The sequence below is a fragment of the Vanessa cardui genome, chromosome 1, assembly GCF_905220365.1.
Source record: "Vanessa cardui chromosome 1, ilVanCard2.1, whole genome shotgun sequence".
NCBI lineage: Eukaryota > Metazoa > Arthropoda > Insecta > Lepidoptera > Nymphalidae > Vanessa > Vanessa cardui.
The window spans coordinates 424,151-438,867 of record NC_061123.1 but is presented as its reverse complement, the minus strand read 5'-3'; the positions used below and the strand labels follow the sequence as shown (position 1 = coordinate 438,867).

At 32.6% G+C, this 14,717-nt stretch overlaps 1 protein-coding gene across 1 annotated transcript in view; it reads right to left on the bottom strand.

Moving 5' to 3' along the window:
* The window catches only part of LOC124538452 (Down syndrome cell adhesion molecule-like protein Dscam2), a 48,874-nt gene extending 34,631 nt beyond the window's left edge, over positions 1-14,243 (bottom strand). The window contains exons 1-2 of the mRNA XM_047115561.1: positions 14,094-14,243; positions 486-635 (exon numbers count right to left, since the gene is read on the bottom strand). Coding sequence (XP_046971517.1) covers positions 486-635; positions 14,094-14,190 — 247 coding nt within the window. The 5' untranslated portion in view covers positions 14,191-14,243. The remainder of the gene's footprint in view (positions 1-485; positions 636-14,093) is intronic.
* Positions 14,244-14,717: the final 474 nt, after the last annotated feature.

The window sequence follows — 14,717 nt, the reverse complement described above, 5'->3', positions numbered from 1 at the left end:
GGGAGCCAAGTTCAATAATATGATATAGGTCTTGATTGCTGACTTTAACGACAAAAGAAGTGAGATCTAAATGGTTGGAGAGTCCTAAAATTTACTTATAACATAAAATATCATTTCTTCTTTTTACATAAGAGGATATATTATAATTTGTTATTATAAATACAAATCAAAATTTGTGTTTATAAATATATGAGAACTAGCTAAGTCAGACCTTATAATAATATATATTCTCTAATATTATGTTACACACGGTGCTCTCCGCTAATTTTTCTACTTGAACTTGACTTAATACGCTACCGCATATTTAGATATTTTTTTTTGTACTACAATTTGACAGGAATTTTTGCCTTTTTTAAACGTCTTTTACCATCACTCACTTTAAATCACTGTCTGTTAAACAATTATACGAATCATTCAGAAAAGAATAAGAAATTTAAATCTGTTCATTATTAAAATTGGTAATCTAGTTTTAAATATTAACATACGTGAAACAGCAATCATGGCTGTGTTGCTCCTTCTCTTCTCCCCTGTTAAAACGTGCTGAGCCTCACACGAATAAGAGCTGGCGTCATCAGGTCTCGCTTCCCGTATCACCAGGATATCACCTCGGCTGCCACCTATCATATATCGACCACCTAGAACAATACAATATTTAGGTCAGTAAAACTTTAAAGTGAGTAAATAATTGAAGCTGATAAAAAATACTTCATTTTTTCTGGAAAGTATGCCTTAAAAAAGGAAACAAAAATATCAAATCGGTTCATAAGTGATGGAGTTCTGAGGTAACGAAAAAAAAATACAGCTTAGTTAGAAACCGTCTCAAAAAGAAGAAGGAGGTAAAAGGAAATTCGTTTCAGTAGTTTTTTTTCTATTTATTTGTCTTAAGTACAAAACTTCATAAACTATAAAGCGTTAGAGAAAACTCATATCTGATGAAGCTCGGCGCAAACTTGAATACACAAGTAACAACACACGTCGAGTGAAATTGAAATGATACTCATTCCACCACCAGACCACCTGATGGTAAGAGGTGTAAAGGTATTGGTAAAAAAATGTAATACGCCATTTGACAAAACGTTTTGGGGATTTATGATTGACTATTTTACTTTTTTTTTTCTAATTAAACAAAAAATAAATAATATTGTGGTAGCTAAAGTTACTCTTTATTAAATCAGCTTTACGCCAGTGAAAGTTCCATCAAAATCAGTCGAGCCATTCTATAGATTATATAGCACATACAGCAAGCAGATAAAACTGTGTTTACATACAAACGCATTTAGTAAGAATCGGTTATTTTAATATAATATAATTAGCAGACGCCCCAATTTTATTAAATGCAGATATTGAAAACTTACTTTTGCGAATATTCATTCGCAAAACAAGTATTTTATCATAAGATGATGCGAAAAACGAATGCATTTACGTTAATATTAAACATTTGATAAAACAAAATAAGTGCTTACTGTTTAACAAACTTTGAATTAAGATGAATGAAAATAAATTATTTACATGAAACGGGTATTGATACACTGGGCGAGAAAAGTAGCGCTCACATCTCATGACTTTGAAATTAGGGGACAACTGATCGAGTGCATTTATACATCTATTGTAGTGCTGGTGTCGGCACCGCGCTGACGGAGTATCTGAAAGTAGACAGCCGCGAGGAAAAGTTTTAACTTCTTATAAAGTTAAATGAAAAACATACGCTTCTTATTTATTTAGTTGCATAGTTTTTAGGTTTTTTGCAAACGTTCGCCAACTTTGACCTTGAACGTGGCGTGGCGTTACTTTAATAATTTTAAGTAAATATAAAAACAGAGTTATTCTCATTAAAGTTGATACTTAGATAATCAATCTATATTTCTATCATATAAATTATATACTATAATTCTATTTTACATATATTTTATTCATTCTCGTTACTCACTAAATACGATGACTAACATCACAACAGATATCGATATTTTAAATGTATATACAACTACTAATTATAGTATAACCAATTTCGATCACGGAGTTAGGTCTTTTTACATTCCACCCATTCATCATACATTTAACTGTGAAGCAGTAATTAATTTGTATTGTTTTTTCCCCGTTCCAATAGTGAACCAGAGCAAGTAAAGAGATATAATAATTTAGTTTCCAAGATAAGTGGCACATTGGAGATGCAAGAAATTATTAAAATTAGTCACAGCGGCCAAGTCAATGTATGTGGTGACCACTTACCACCAGGTGAAACATTTGCCCGTCCACTTACCTGTTTACAAAAAATAATATATTATATTGTTCAAAAGCCGGATAAACTACTCTTGAAAATTTTTAACATCAGGAGACCAGCATGGTTCGTTGACATATACGTAAGTTCAAATAAATAATAGAAAAACGGTACTACTAACGGTACTAACTAAAAATAAATCATATCGCACACTATCTAAGATGTTATACGCCTTAAATTCAATTAAATTGATAGGATTTCAAATAAAAACAAAGTAATATAAAAATTGATGGACGTCAGTATTGGCTAGGTCTGCACAATATGAATCTGACAAGCACTAAAATTGCTTACGTCAAATACAAGACTTTTGTTTGACCTTTGTCATTTTAATAACATACTGCGGTTTCAAACAAGGTCATTATCATAAATTAATTATAGCTCGTGATTGATTTCGTGATCGCTATGGCATCGTCGCAATCAAGGGCACCTCATACCAATTGAGTAATTAATTTAGTTTAACACAATTAGTGCAATTAGTGATAAGTTAAATAGCGGTTATAATTAAATCAAAATTCGTTCAAATATTAATTGTGTGGATAAATAAAAATATGCATATAATTTCGGATTCAAACCCAGACAAGCACCGCTATAATAATATATTATGTGCTTAATTTGTGTTTATAATTCATCTCGTGCTCGGTGGCGAAAACATCATGAGGAAACCTGCATGTGTCTAGTTTCATCGAAATTCTGCCACACGTGCATTCTACCAACTCGCATTGGAACAGCGTGCTGAAATATGTTCCAAGCCCTCTCCTTCATGGGAGAGGAGGCCTTAGCCCAGCAGTGGGATATTTACAGGCTGTTACTTTACTTTACTTTTATGGAAATGTATAGTAATCAAACTTGTCCACTGAGTTTAGATAATCAAGAACGTTCTAAATTTAAAACTTTGTATATATTAATGTTAATTATTTAAAAGTATATCGTATAAACTTTTCTATGTAACAGTTCGCGATCCCCGACGGCCGTCACCGTTTTACGATCAGATAACTTTCAGCTTCGACTTTTTCAATGAATTCTAAATGCGCGGCAACTGTTTAAATCTCTCTTTCTCTTTCCAACATTCGGGCAACCGGTGCTTTGTCTCTTTCCCTCCATTGTAACCGTCAACTGATGGTTCTGATAGTATTGTTACTTTGTCTTCCCTGAAGTGTTCTTAAGTATTCCTCTAGCTTCGAATAGCTTTTATGTTTGGTCATTCGAAATTTTTAATTTCGTGAAAGGTTTTTTTATGTTTATAAATCGTAATGAACTTCGGTAGCAGAGAGACGATTATAATTAATGGAATTTCAAATGAATCTGGCAAGAGCGAAAGCAAATTAAAATTAACGTTGCCTCTGCTTGTATTTCCCTGTTGTGTCTTTTTAATTGGAATATGGTTTGCTTGTTCGTATTAGTTCTGCGGGCTAACTCAGGTGATATGAGCTCGTGGCATCGGTGTTTTGTAGTGAAAACAAGTTTTCACCGTCTGCGTTATTTACTATTATTAAAAAATAGAGGTACGATATAATTGTGACTATTGTTATAATACTATGTGTATATATGACTAGATGATCATTCTCGCTAGAGGCTGCTTTTTGAATTGGTGGTATTATTAAAATATCGACGGTTTAAATATGCTTTATTGTGAAGTTTTTAGTTTGGTACCACCCACTTATCAGATATTCTACCGGTAAATAACAATACTTAGTATTGTTGTGTTCCGGTTTGAAGGGTGAGTGAACCAGTGTAACTATAGGCACAAGGGACAAAACATCTTAGTTCCCAAGGTTGGTGGCGCATTGGTGATGTAAGGAATGGTTATTATTTCCAACATCGCCAATGTCTATGAGCAGTGGTGACCACTTACCATTAAGTGGCCCATATTCGTCGTCGTCGCTCGTCTACAAAACTATAGCATAAAAAAAGTTTACTTGAATAAAATTGATTTGATTTGAGACGATAATTGATGAAATTTGTAAAAGGTAACAACTAACTTCATCTTCTGTTAAAAAGAAAATTTGTAAGCATAAAGTTTCTCTAATGTCTGGTAAAATTTCGTATATCACACCCATCTTAATTCACTTTGTTCAACGCCTTGCATGACATGAATTGTGAGCAAAAATAGCATCTAAAAATGTACAGAGAGAAAATTTGATCTCGTAATCTTCGTTCGGAATCCAATTGTATCCAGTCGACGTGTAATATTATAAACTCACATTCATTTAACAACAAAGGTCGAACACATTTAAAAAAAAAATTAAAAAAACATAATTTAGTTTTAAATTTGGAGCAGTTCCATTGTAGGACTATAGCATATAGTCCTAGATATGCTTGGTTATGGTAACCATAAAAATTTAATGTGATCGCAACTGAACCAACATGTTATATTTTAAAACCCTAGCATAAGAGGAATTGGTTCTAATTCGGTTTAACAAATTAAAACTCAGTATGTATAAATTAGAAGGCGAGATGGCCCAGTGGTTAGGACGTGTGCATCCTAATCGGTGATTGCAGGTTCGAATGCAGGTAAGCACCACTGAATATTCATGTGCTTACTTTGTATTTATAATTCATCTCGTGCTCGGCGGTGGAGGAAAATATCGTGAGGACACATGTAGTGTCTAATTTCATAAGAAATTTTGCCACATGTGCATTCCACTAACCATGTTATGTTCCAAACCTTCTTCTCAAAGGGAGAGGAGGCCTTATCAGTGGGCAATTGCAGGCTAATATTTGTTGTTCTATGTATAAAATGAAAGTTAAATTGAAGCTAGTAATTATAATGATAATTATTTTGAATATATTCATGCAAATACATAAGGATACAATTGAATTTACAACATCAGATCCGTATTGTCACAAAATATGCAAATAATTTGCTACATGCATTCAAACGTGAAATAAACAGTTGATAGAAATTCTAAAACGGGGCAGGTATAAACAAATATCTAATTAGCAAGTATTGGTAAATTCAACAATCGCTATGATAGAGTTATGTCAACAGCTAACCTCATTATACTTTGTCGCGTCGTCGGATATCGCGCTGTTTGCGTTCACGCCGACCGGCTATTGATCTAACAGTTCGTTATTACTAATTGTCTGCTTTATTTATTTTGTCCCTCTGAATATATCTGATATTTATTTTAAAACAGAAACAATAAACACTGCTACAAATACAACAACGATCACACGTGAAACGATATAACTTCGTACAGTACAATAACAGCCTGTTTTCTCACTTCCGGACCAAGGCCTCCTCTCCCTTTGAGGAAGAAGTTGTTGGTGGATACAAATTTGGTTCAAAAATTAATCACATGCAGGTTTCTAAAAGGTGTTTTCCTTTACCGAGCACGATATGAATTATAAACACAATTTAAGCTCATGAAATTTCAATGGTGCTTATCTGGGTTTGAACTCACAATTATCGGTTAGGATGGTTTAAAAAAGACAAATGCAGGTTACCTCACGATGTTTTCTATCATCGAGCAACAGATGAATTATAAACACAAATTAAGCTTATGAAATTTCACTGGTGCTTGCTTGGGTTTGAACCCACAATCATCGGGTGGAATGCGCGCGTTCTAACCATCGGGTCATCGCGGATTCTTGAAACATTGTATTGAAACATGAGTGTTGTATATCAAATACGTTATATTGGGATGTTCTCCTGATATATATCAGTCAGTACGTTTATTCAGTAAATACACATCTGTTCCGAAGATATTTTAGTTGTAAGGTGTGTAAACACAGGTGTAGTCTATTCTCTCAGTCACATGATCTGACGGTTTGTAAATCGAGAGGATCGAAGAGAGATCGTGCATAAGAGCTTGGGATTTATAACGAATTTTCAATCTTCGGTACATCTCTAAAAAAATATCGACAGATATGGTTTTTCTTCTGTAAAATTAGTAGTTTAACTACACTTATTAGGCTAAGTATTCCTACTACCCTTCAATCTGGCTCTTTCACACAACTATCACTTTACTAAGTTTTGTTTCTTTGAGGTATACTATATGCATATACTGGTTGTTTCTTATCTAGATGCACTTCCACAGAAAAATATTACCAAATAGCGAAAAAGTAATCCTTATAATTTTAATTTCCGAAGCTCCACGTTTATATACATCCAATACATTAAAACTGACGAGACAATCTCGATAAGAAACACATTAAACGCGATTCGATGATAGATTTCAATATTAATATATACATATATAAACTTCCGAAATACACATATTGGTAGAATATATTTTTAAGTTCGGTAATTAAAGTCTCCTTATTTATTGATATTTACTTTTAAATACTTTTTCGTAGTTGGGGATGTAATTTTATGTGTAAAAAATATTACCTAGTAAGTTTCGGGTCGTTCCTCTATGTTGAATCGACCAATATATTAAAGTAGATACGTTTTATTTAGGCCTAATAAATAACGATACAAAATGCTAGTAATTTAATACCGATTTAAATATATTACTAATTGCTGTAGGCTAGGATTATAAATATTCTTTTTTTTTAATCTTAAAACTGTAATTTATATTTGACGAAACAGCAATAACAATATATTTACTGAAATTCTGCGCAATGATAAGTATTCTACTTAGTAAGTTAGTCCTAATTTTTAGTTCAGGTAACTAGAATATTGTTGTAATATAAATTATCATGTGATATGAATTTAATTAATTTAAATAACTTATGTATATGATAAGATTATGTAACACTTATTACGATAAAGAAATATTTTTAATTGTATTTACAATTATATTAAGTACGAAGACCGATTTAAAACTAAATTAACTCAACGTCCAAATATAAATTTAGTTCGTGCAAAACGTAACAGAGGTCGAGAGAGGATTCTAAATTGCTTTTCAATTTAATTAGAAAAAGTAATATTCTCCTTTCATTTCGAAATAGCTTTCTTAGTTATACGTTTTTAACCAAATAATTCTGTTGACATTTATATATTTTTAAATATACTTATAAATATTTAATGTTAATGGCAGAGATGTGTTTATGTTAAATGTGATTTTAAAAAGCCTTGATCGAAGTATTTCTTTAAGTATACTTACTTAAAAAAATTGACTTAAAAAAAAAACTCTCCTTTCAACTAGAATAAGTAATCAGCATTAAAAATGTTACTCTAGACTATAAATATTATACCTTATGTTATACTAGCGATCCGACCCGGCTTCACACGGGTGCAAACTATAAAATTTGTTTATTTACGACATTACCAGTTTGTTTCGATACTGTGTTATCCATATCCATGTATTATATGCAAAAACCTTCCTATGAAATCACTCTATCTATAATATTAAGAAAATCCTCATCAAAATCCGTTGCGTAAAGATCTACGCATACATAGAGACAGCGGTGAGCGACTTTGTTTTATACTATGTAATGAATAATGATACATCGCCAGCGTGATTCAGAAACATTAAATATTTAAAAAGCGCCATCTATTGGTACCGATATATAAAATATTCAACGCTATTGACATAATGGCTTCGGAGAATAGTTTTTTTTAACTATTCTCTAAAACATTGTCATGAAAGGCCCTAGACAGAACTGGGACACTGGAAATTCAACGAAATTTGCATTTAAACAGTTGCAATATCTTCGAGCAAGTTACTCTCAAATAAATGGGTCACGTGACCCATACATCTCGCTCTTAATAAACGTTTGCTGAATAATTTAACGGTACTATTTATCAATATATACAATGACAGTATATTTTCATGCGTTCGGTAACATTCATGCCCGCGCGATCGTTTTATTACACACACATAACTGCTACGGCCATTCGGGCCGCTCGTATTATGACAGCTATAAAAAAAACATTTAGGTATTAAAATAGACGTTATTTTAAGTACTAAGTCAACATTAATTTGCTGAATAAACTATAATATATATATAAGTGTTGATTTTGTGTATAATACGTGTAACTAATACTATATTTGATGCGTTATATGATGCAATGTTAATATATTTTTCAGATTATTTCCTTTTGTCTAAGTAAATAAAATACGAAATTATTTATATTAGGAGTTCAAAAGAAACTTCATTGTACATATCAATAAGGTATATATAAAACATTATTTAATTCAGATCAATAAACTTTTAAATCATTATATAGATGATATATAACGTAGTTATTATATAGTTATATTTAGTGGTTAATCGTAGAATTATACTTTTGTATTTAGTCTTAACTTATTGATAGTACCGGATTGTACCTATCCAAACATAAAGGGATACTCATCATACTATATTTTACCACGAATTAGTAATAATGAGGATTGTTGTGTTCCATGGAAAACATTTGGCCCATTTGATAGTCACCCACTTTTTATGTAGTAAAATAATAATGTTCGAAATTAAAAAATAACCTTGTTCATGTAGAATACAAATAACACGCTGATGCCTTCCGATGCTGGTAAGTTTATTTTATATTTATTCTCGTATAATGATAATTTAAAGGTGCTTGAATGAAATGAAATTAATGTAGTGTACTATGATTATTTCCTGTTTCCATTTTAATTCACACTTAAAAAATTAAATCGCAATTATTTTTATTTGTATTGTATATTTAAATGGTATTTAAAGTCATTCAAAATAAATAAAAATGAATTTCACAGGATTTGACTAACTCATTCATATTGAACTGTTTGCAATCGGAACAAAATATTGGATTACTTAAGTGTTTTGTTTTTTTAAAGATAACGATACTTTAAGTGCTTTTATCGTAAAGTATCTCTTACCCAAGAGTAAAAGAGATTACAGATATAAATTAATTATGCTTAAAGTGTAAAATAAATTAATTAATTTTCCGTAACTACTTAGTAATGATTGCTCGAGTGTCCACGCCTTGGCGCTCGGTTTCCGACAACCTACTCAATGCCTTTATTGAAAACAAATTATTTCAAATTGGTTTTCAGAAGGGCTTGTAAGATTTACAATAAAAAACCTCACCTCATTTGTCTAGCGGCTAATTTATCAAGATCTTGACCATTTGAGAGTAACTTTGTTGGGAGCACTAAATGTTTTATTGATAAAAAATTATTAGCAGTAATCTGGAGTTTGGAAGGCAGTATTCCCGTATCTCTAGAATGTAAGGTCGTTGATTCTGTGCTTGAAATCATTCGTCTTAGAGATTTTTTTATGGTATAGGTTGGCGGACGACCATATAGACCACCTGATGGTAAGTGGTCACTATCATCCATAGACAATGAAGCTGTAAGAAATATTAACTATTCCTTACATCGTCAATGTGCCACCAACCTTGGGAACTAAGATGTTTTGTCCCTTGTGCCTGTAGCATGAGAAGTTCCAATAATTTATGAGAGGGAAAAAATTAAGAGAAGACTCAAAATAGGACGCAAAACTGAAAACCCAGTGTACAATGCAGCTGATGACTATCGCACAATATTTGTGGTTGAATTTTGATCGGAACATCAGGCGACCTCAATCTCATTAATAAAAAATAGTGATTGTAATTACATACGAACAAGTTGATGTTTGTACGATTTTACATTAATAATGGATCTTGCGTTAAAGCCAGTCACAAGTTATTTATTTAAATCCTAAAATAATTTATTTACATAAGAAAAAAAATGTTTTAATAAAACGTTCGTCATTGCTTAATATATATCGCTTTTGTTGAGCTTAGTCATAATCCTTAACAGTCTATAAATCGCGATGTATAGTTTCATATTAATTCATCAGCACGTTTTCCAGCCGGCTCATTTTAATCCGACGGAGCAAGCGTTCCCAAACTTTTGTCTCATTTAATGCCCGTACCAAAAATTACCCAGCTAAGGTATTAGGCACGGCTAATCTACATAAACGGTGAAGAATCTGTCGACTTCACGGAGGGAGCTCTTTAGAAGCATAATATGTAGATTAAAAATGCTTTAATTTTGAAATTTAATAGTATAACAAAATGTTGTTTTTGAGCGAGTGTGTAGCGTGATTTTATTTATTTCAAATCGCATGTCATTAATTTCCTTCTGGTCTCGTCAAGCAATGACAATGCGAATAATAAATATCCATATGTATTTTACAGACACGTTTACTATATGTATATATGTGTGCGTGAGTATTTTGCGAAGTTGTAGGTACTTAATATTTGTTGTTGAATCAAAATCACAATATTATTCATTCAAGTAGACTCATAAAAGCTCTTTTGAATCATAATGTGTGGAAAGTCGATCCTACCGAGAAGAACCGGCAAAAAACTCACTAGTTACTTTTTCCACTATTTTAATTACAGAGTACGTCACGCACAATATATGTACGTATGGAACCTTTTTTTAATTTTTGTTTACATATCTATAGAACTTTTACATCTTCGAAGTTTAAAATTTGAATAAAGTAAAATGAACACAGATCTCATCACTGGGTGAGATCTTACCCCGTGATTCGGGCCACGTTATCTTTGGCATAAAGGCCGGCATTAAACTTGCATTAGCGTTTTGCTTTTATTGAAACTTTTAATTCTCCGCCGTCCTCGGGCGCTGTTTAGACAACTCCTTTTAGTTTGTAAATTACGTTGCTGTTAAACTCTTTCACTTTGCCTTATTTTAATTAAGATTTTAGACAACGACTTTGTAAACGTATTTCAGCAACATTTACAGCTAACAGTTGTCTGTTTTGACGTCTGTTGTCTTAAGGGTAAAACCTGTTTATTCTACCTGGCAGGTCTTAGTGCGAGTTCTTTTCGGTTAGTCCTGTATATAAATTATTCTACCATCAATACTCCGTATTATGTTCCAGTTTGAAAGGTTGAAAGACCAGTATATACTGGTACATATAATGTATGAATATTAATGTGAATGATAGGTTGTACATTAATGGAAAATATTTTACAAAGACTGTGCAATTTATTGACTGTGGTATACATTTTTAGACATTTTTACTGTGTGGTTCTATGTGGATCACGACATGCTGAGAAAGTCCATAAGCAATATTGAAAACAAGAAAAATATGTGCTTCTATTTTATACATGCAATTTATTACTTTTACTTTTTATAAGTAGGTAGACACCTGTTTTAGAATATATAGAAGATCACATCGTATGTAGGCGCCTTTACATAATAATGCACTGTCAAATTCACTCAAGGCACGCGCTTACGCTAACTATTCTAAGAAGAAAGACAACAAAAAATATAAGAATTCTTGAATGTGGAATGTCGATAGGAAATATGTATATTGCGAAATAGATCTATAGTTATCAATACTTATCTAGTGCTATTACAATAAACCGAAAATCATTCCGATGAATGGATTTTAACGATACATAATTTTAAAACGGTAAATATATATTCCTAATAGATAAACAAACGAATAATTAGATATAAAAAATTTTTGCAAATGAAATTGCACATAGGCACGTAGAATATACGTTATTAAATAACGGAATAGCAATGAGAATACGTCGAAACAAGAGAGACGTGGGATCTCATAGAGGCGTTAATAATCCTCGTCCGTCCCACGTTCGGCTCATAATCCAGCTCGGGACTTCGCTCCGGTGGTTTTCTAGTTATAAGCAAACAAACTATTAATACGTCTCCGAACTTACGGTTACTTACGTATTTCAATTACCACACTATTGTTCTGTGTAATCCTATCAGATATATTGTAATTGTCTAGGTGTAGTCTGCAAGGTTACACGGTTCCGAATTCATGGGATTCAATTAAGAGGCGATAAGACGCTTGGGTTTTTTAAATATAGCTCATGGTAAGATTACTTTCTGGTCGTACCTATTTGATGCCCTGCAATGGCCGAGCCCGAAATATTTAACCTAAGATTTAGATATAACAACAGTAACTTTCCTTTTGAGTTTGTATAAATACAATTTTGTACAATATTTTTTAAAGAAAATCCTTTGTATTAAATTTCGCGAAAAGAGTAACTATGAAATAACATCACATTCTGATCCCAATGTAAGTAGCTAAGCCACTTGTGTCATGGAAAATCAGAAGTAACGACGGTACCACAAACACTCAGACCCAAGACTACATAGAAAACTAATGGTAATCTATATCGACTCGTCCGGGAATCGAACCCGGGACCTCGGAGTGTACCCATGAAAACCGGTGTACATACCACGGAGGTCGTCAAAAGTATTCTATTATATATGTCAATTGGATTGACAGTTTCGAAGATGATGAGTCAGCGGTATTTGACAAAGGTATCAGTACATTATTAAATAAATTTGTCTCTGAACAACTCAAATGAATATATTTATTCCGCATGAACAAATTAAATACTTTTCGCGGTTTGAAATGGAAATGACCCCAGAGGATAACCGAAAGACCCTTCTACTAAAGTTCCATGTCCAAATTATAGCCGAACAAAGTCGTGGTTCCCGTTTCATACTAATAAAAATGATAAAAATATTTATTCAGACACATAATGTTATAGTGAACGAAATTAGGTATAGTACTATGTATATACTATATATATACGACATAACTTAGTTGTAGCATCGCCAAATTCAATAAAACCGATTACTGCCGATTTATACAACCAATAGAAATAGCTCTCTATCGCGCAATTCGAAGCTATTCGTCGCCATAGATTCTCGTGTCAGTTCAACCCGAGAAAGCAAGTGTATGTAAATCGACGTGGTCAGGTCATATGACATTACAAGTAATTACTTTTGTGTAGAGATTATATTCCCATAATTAATAAATATTGATAATTTAGGATACCGTACGTAATTCGGATGTGATCGGATTTTACGAATTTTGCCAATGCTACATGTTGTACATCAAAATTATATTTCAAGTATCAAGCGAATAATTTGGAGAAATTGCCGGAATAGCATTTTTAATCTGATACTGAGCACTGATTGCGCAAGAATAATTTGCACTAAGCTAGCTTCTTAATTAATAGAACGGCTTATTTACATACTTAAATATATACCTATATTATCAATGGGAAAAGAAATCTGTATGTAACGCTTCAAATTTTTTAAAATTTAGTTTGAATAATTTCAAACTCAAGGTACATTGCTTTACTTTTTGCACTTAATTTGTGACTAAAAGGAAAAAAAAAGATACTACTACCCAAAAGTTAGTAGGCGATGGTATGTCTAATGAGTCAGTGGTATCCACCCAGACGGGCTTGCACAAGGCTGTACCACCAAGTTAACTATTACTAGTAAACTTTTAAACGTACAAGAGATGTATGAGTTAATAGGTTTGTACTAAAAAAATTCAACCATTCCAACGAATTTTGTACGTTTTAAAATAGAAATAAGAATAAAATAAAATTCGAACTTTAAATTGTTTTCATTTTTATTCGTTGAATATTAAACGAAAAGGAAAAAGACGAGCGAACGGAAAAATCTAAAACAGATAGCATCGTTTCGAAATGAGAGACGGTAATCGAATTTTCTCTCCTAATCGAGAGAATTAGATCTCATAAAGACGCCAGTTCTTGTTTCTGTCGCGGACAGCCGCTTTGTAGGAAAAATTCTTAATTTTCACCCTCGCGAAAAGGCAATAATCGCCGGGCTGGCCCGAGGGAGAAATTAATTTGGATTTTATAAGGTATCCGGGGAGTCGCTGGCAACTTTCCAGACTATAGCATTATATTGGAACCGGTGTTTGAGTTTGGAATTTATCGCTTCGACATTATTGTTAATCATCGCCCAATTAAAAAACCTTTCAAGAACAACGATTGACAAACACTTTATATTTAAGTTCCAACCAAGAAATTAAGAAATTATTATTATTTGCTATTTTGGTTAGTCCTGCTTTTATAGTTATCTTCGATTAAAATCTATTTCATATTCAAATCTTTGTATACATTTTGGTTTCTACTTACCAGCATCAGCTGCCATGGGAGCCAAGACGCTGCCATCTTTAAACCACCTCGTGACGGTGATGTGACCTCGGACGGGAGCCGAGGCCGCGCAAGTCATCAGTGCAGAGCCTCCGGATACCCCATGCGTTGGTTGAACTCGTACTTCCCATGGTACATCCATGACTAGAAATTAATGAGAAAATTAGTTTTCAGATAGATCGTATGTAATTTTACGAATAGTGTCGCAACATATTGGAACTAGCTCTCTCTAAATTAGTTTGATAGTACAAATTGCTTCCGTATTCAAATATTTCTGCTTTACTCGTATTTAAATACAAATATAACGTTGATATTGATAGACTTTTCTCAGTATTAAGCCATTAACACGGATTATTCCTTAATACGTATACGTCAGTTTAAATTGGCTTGGAATCGATACAGCCAACTTATCGCGCGGAATTAATGTCGACGAATATTATCATCATTACATAGTATAAAACAAAGTCGCTTACCGCTGTCTGTCCCTATGTATGCTTAGATCTTTAAAATTAAGCAACGAAAATGATGCGGGTTTTTTAAACAGATAGAGTGATTCAGGGGGAAGGTTTTTGTATTTAATACATGGACAATATAGTAAAGAAAAAA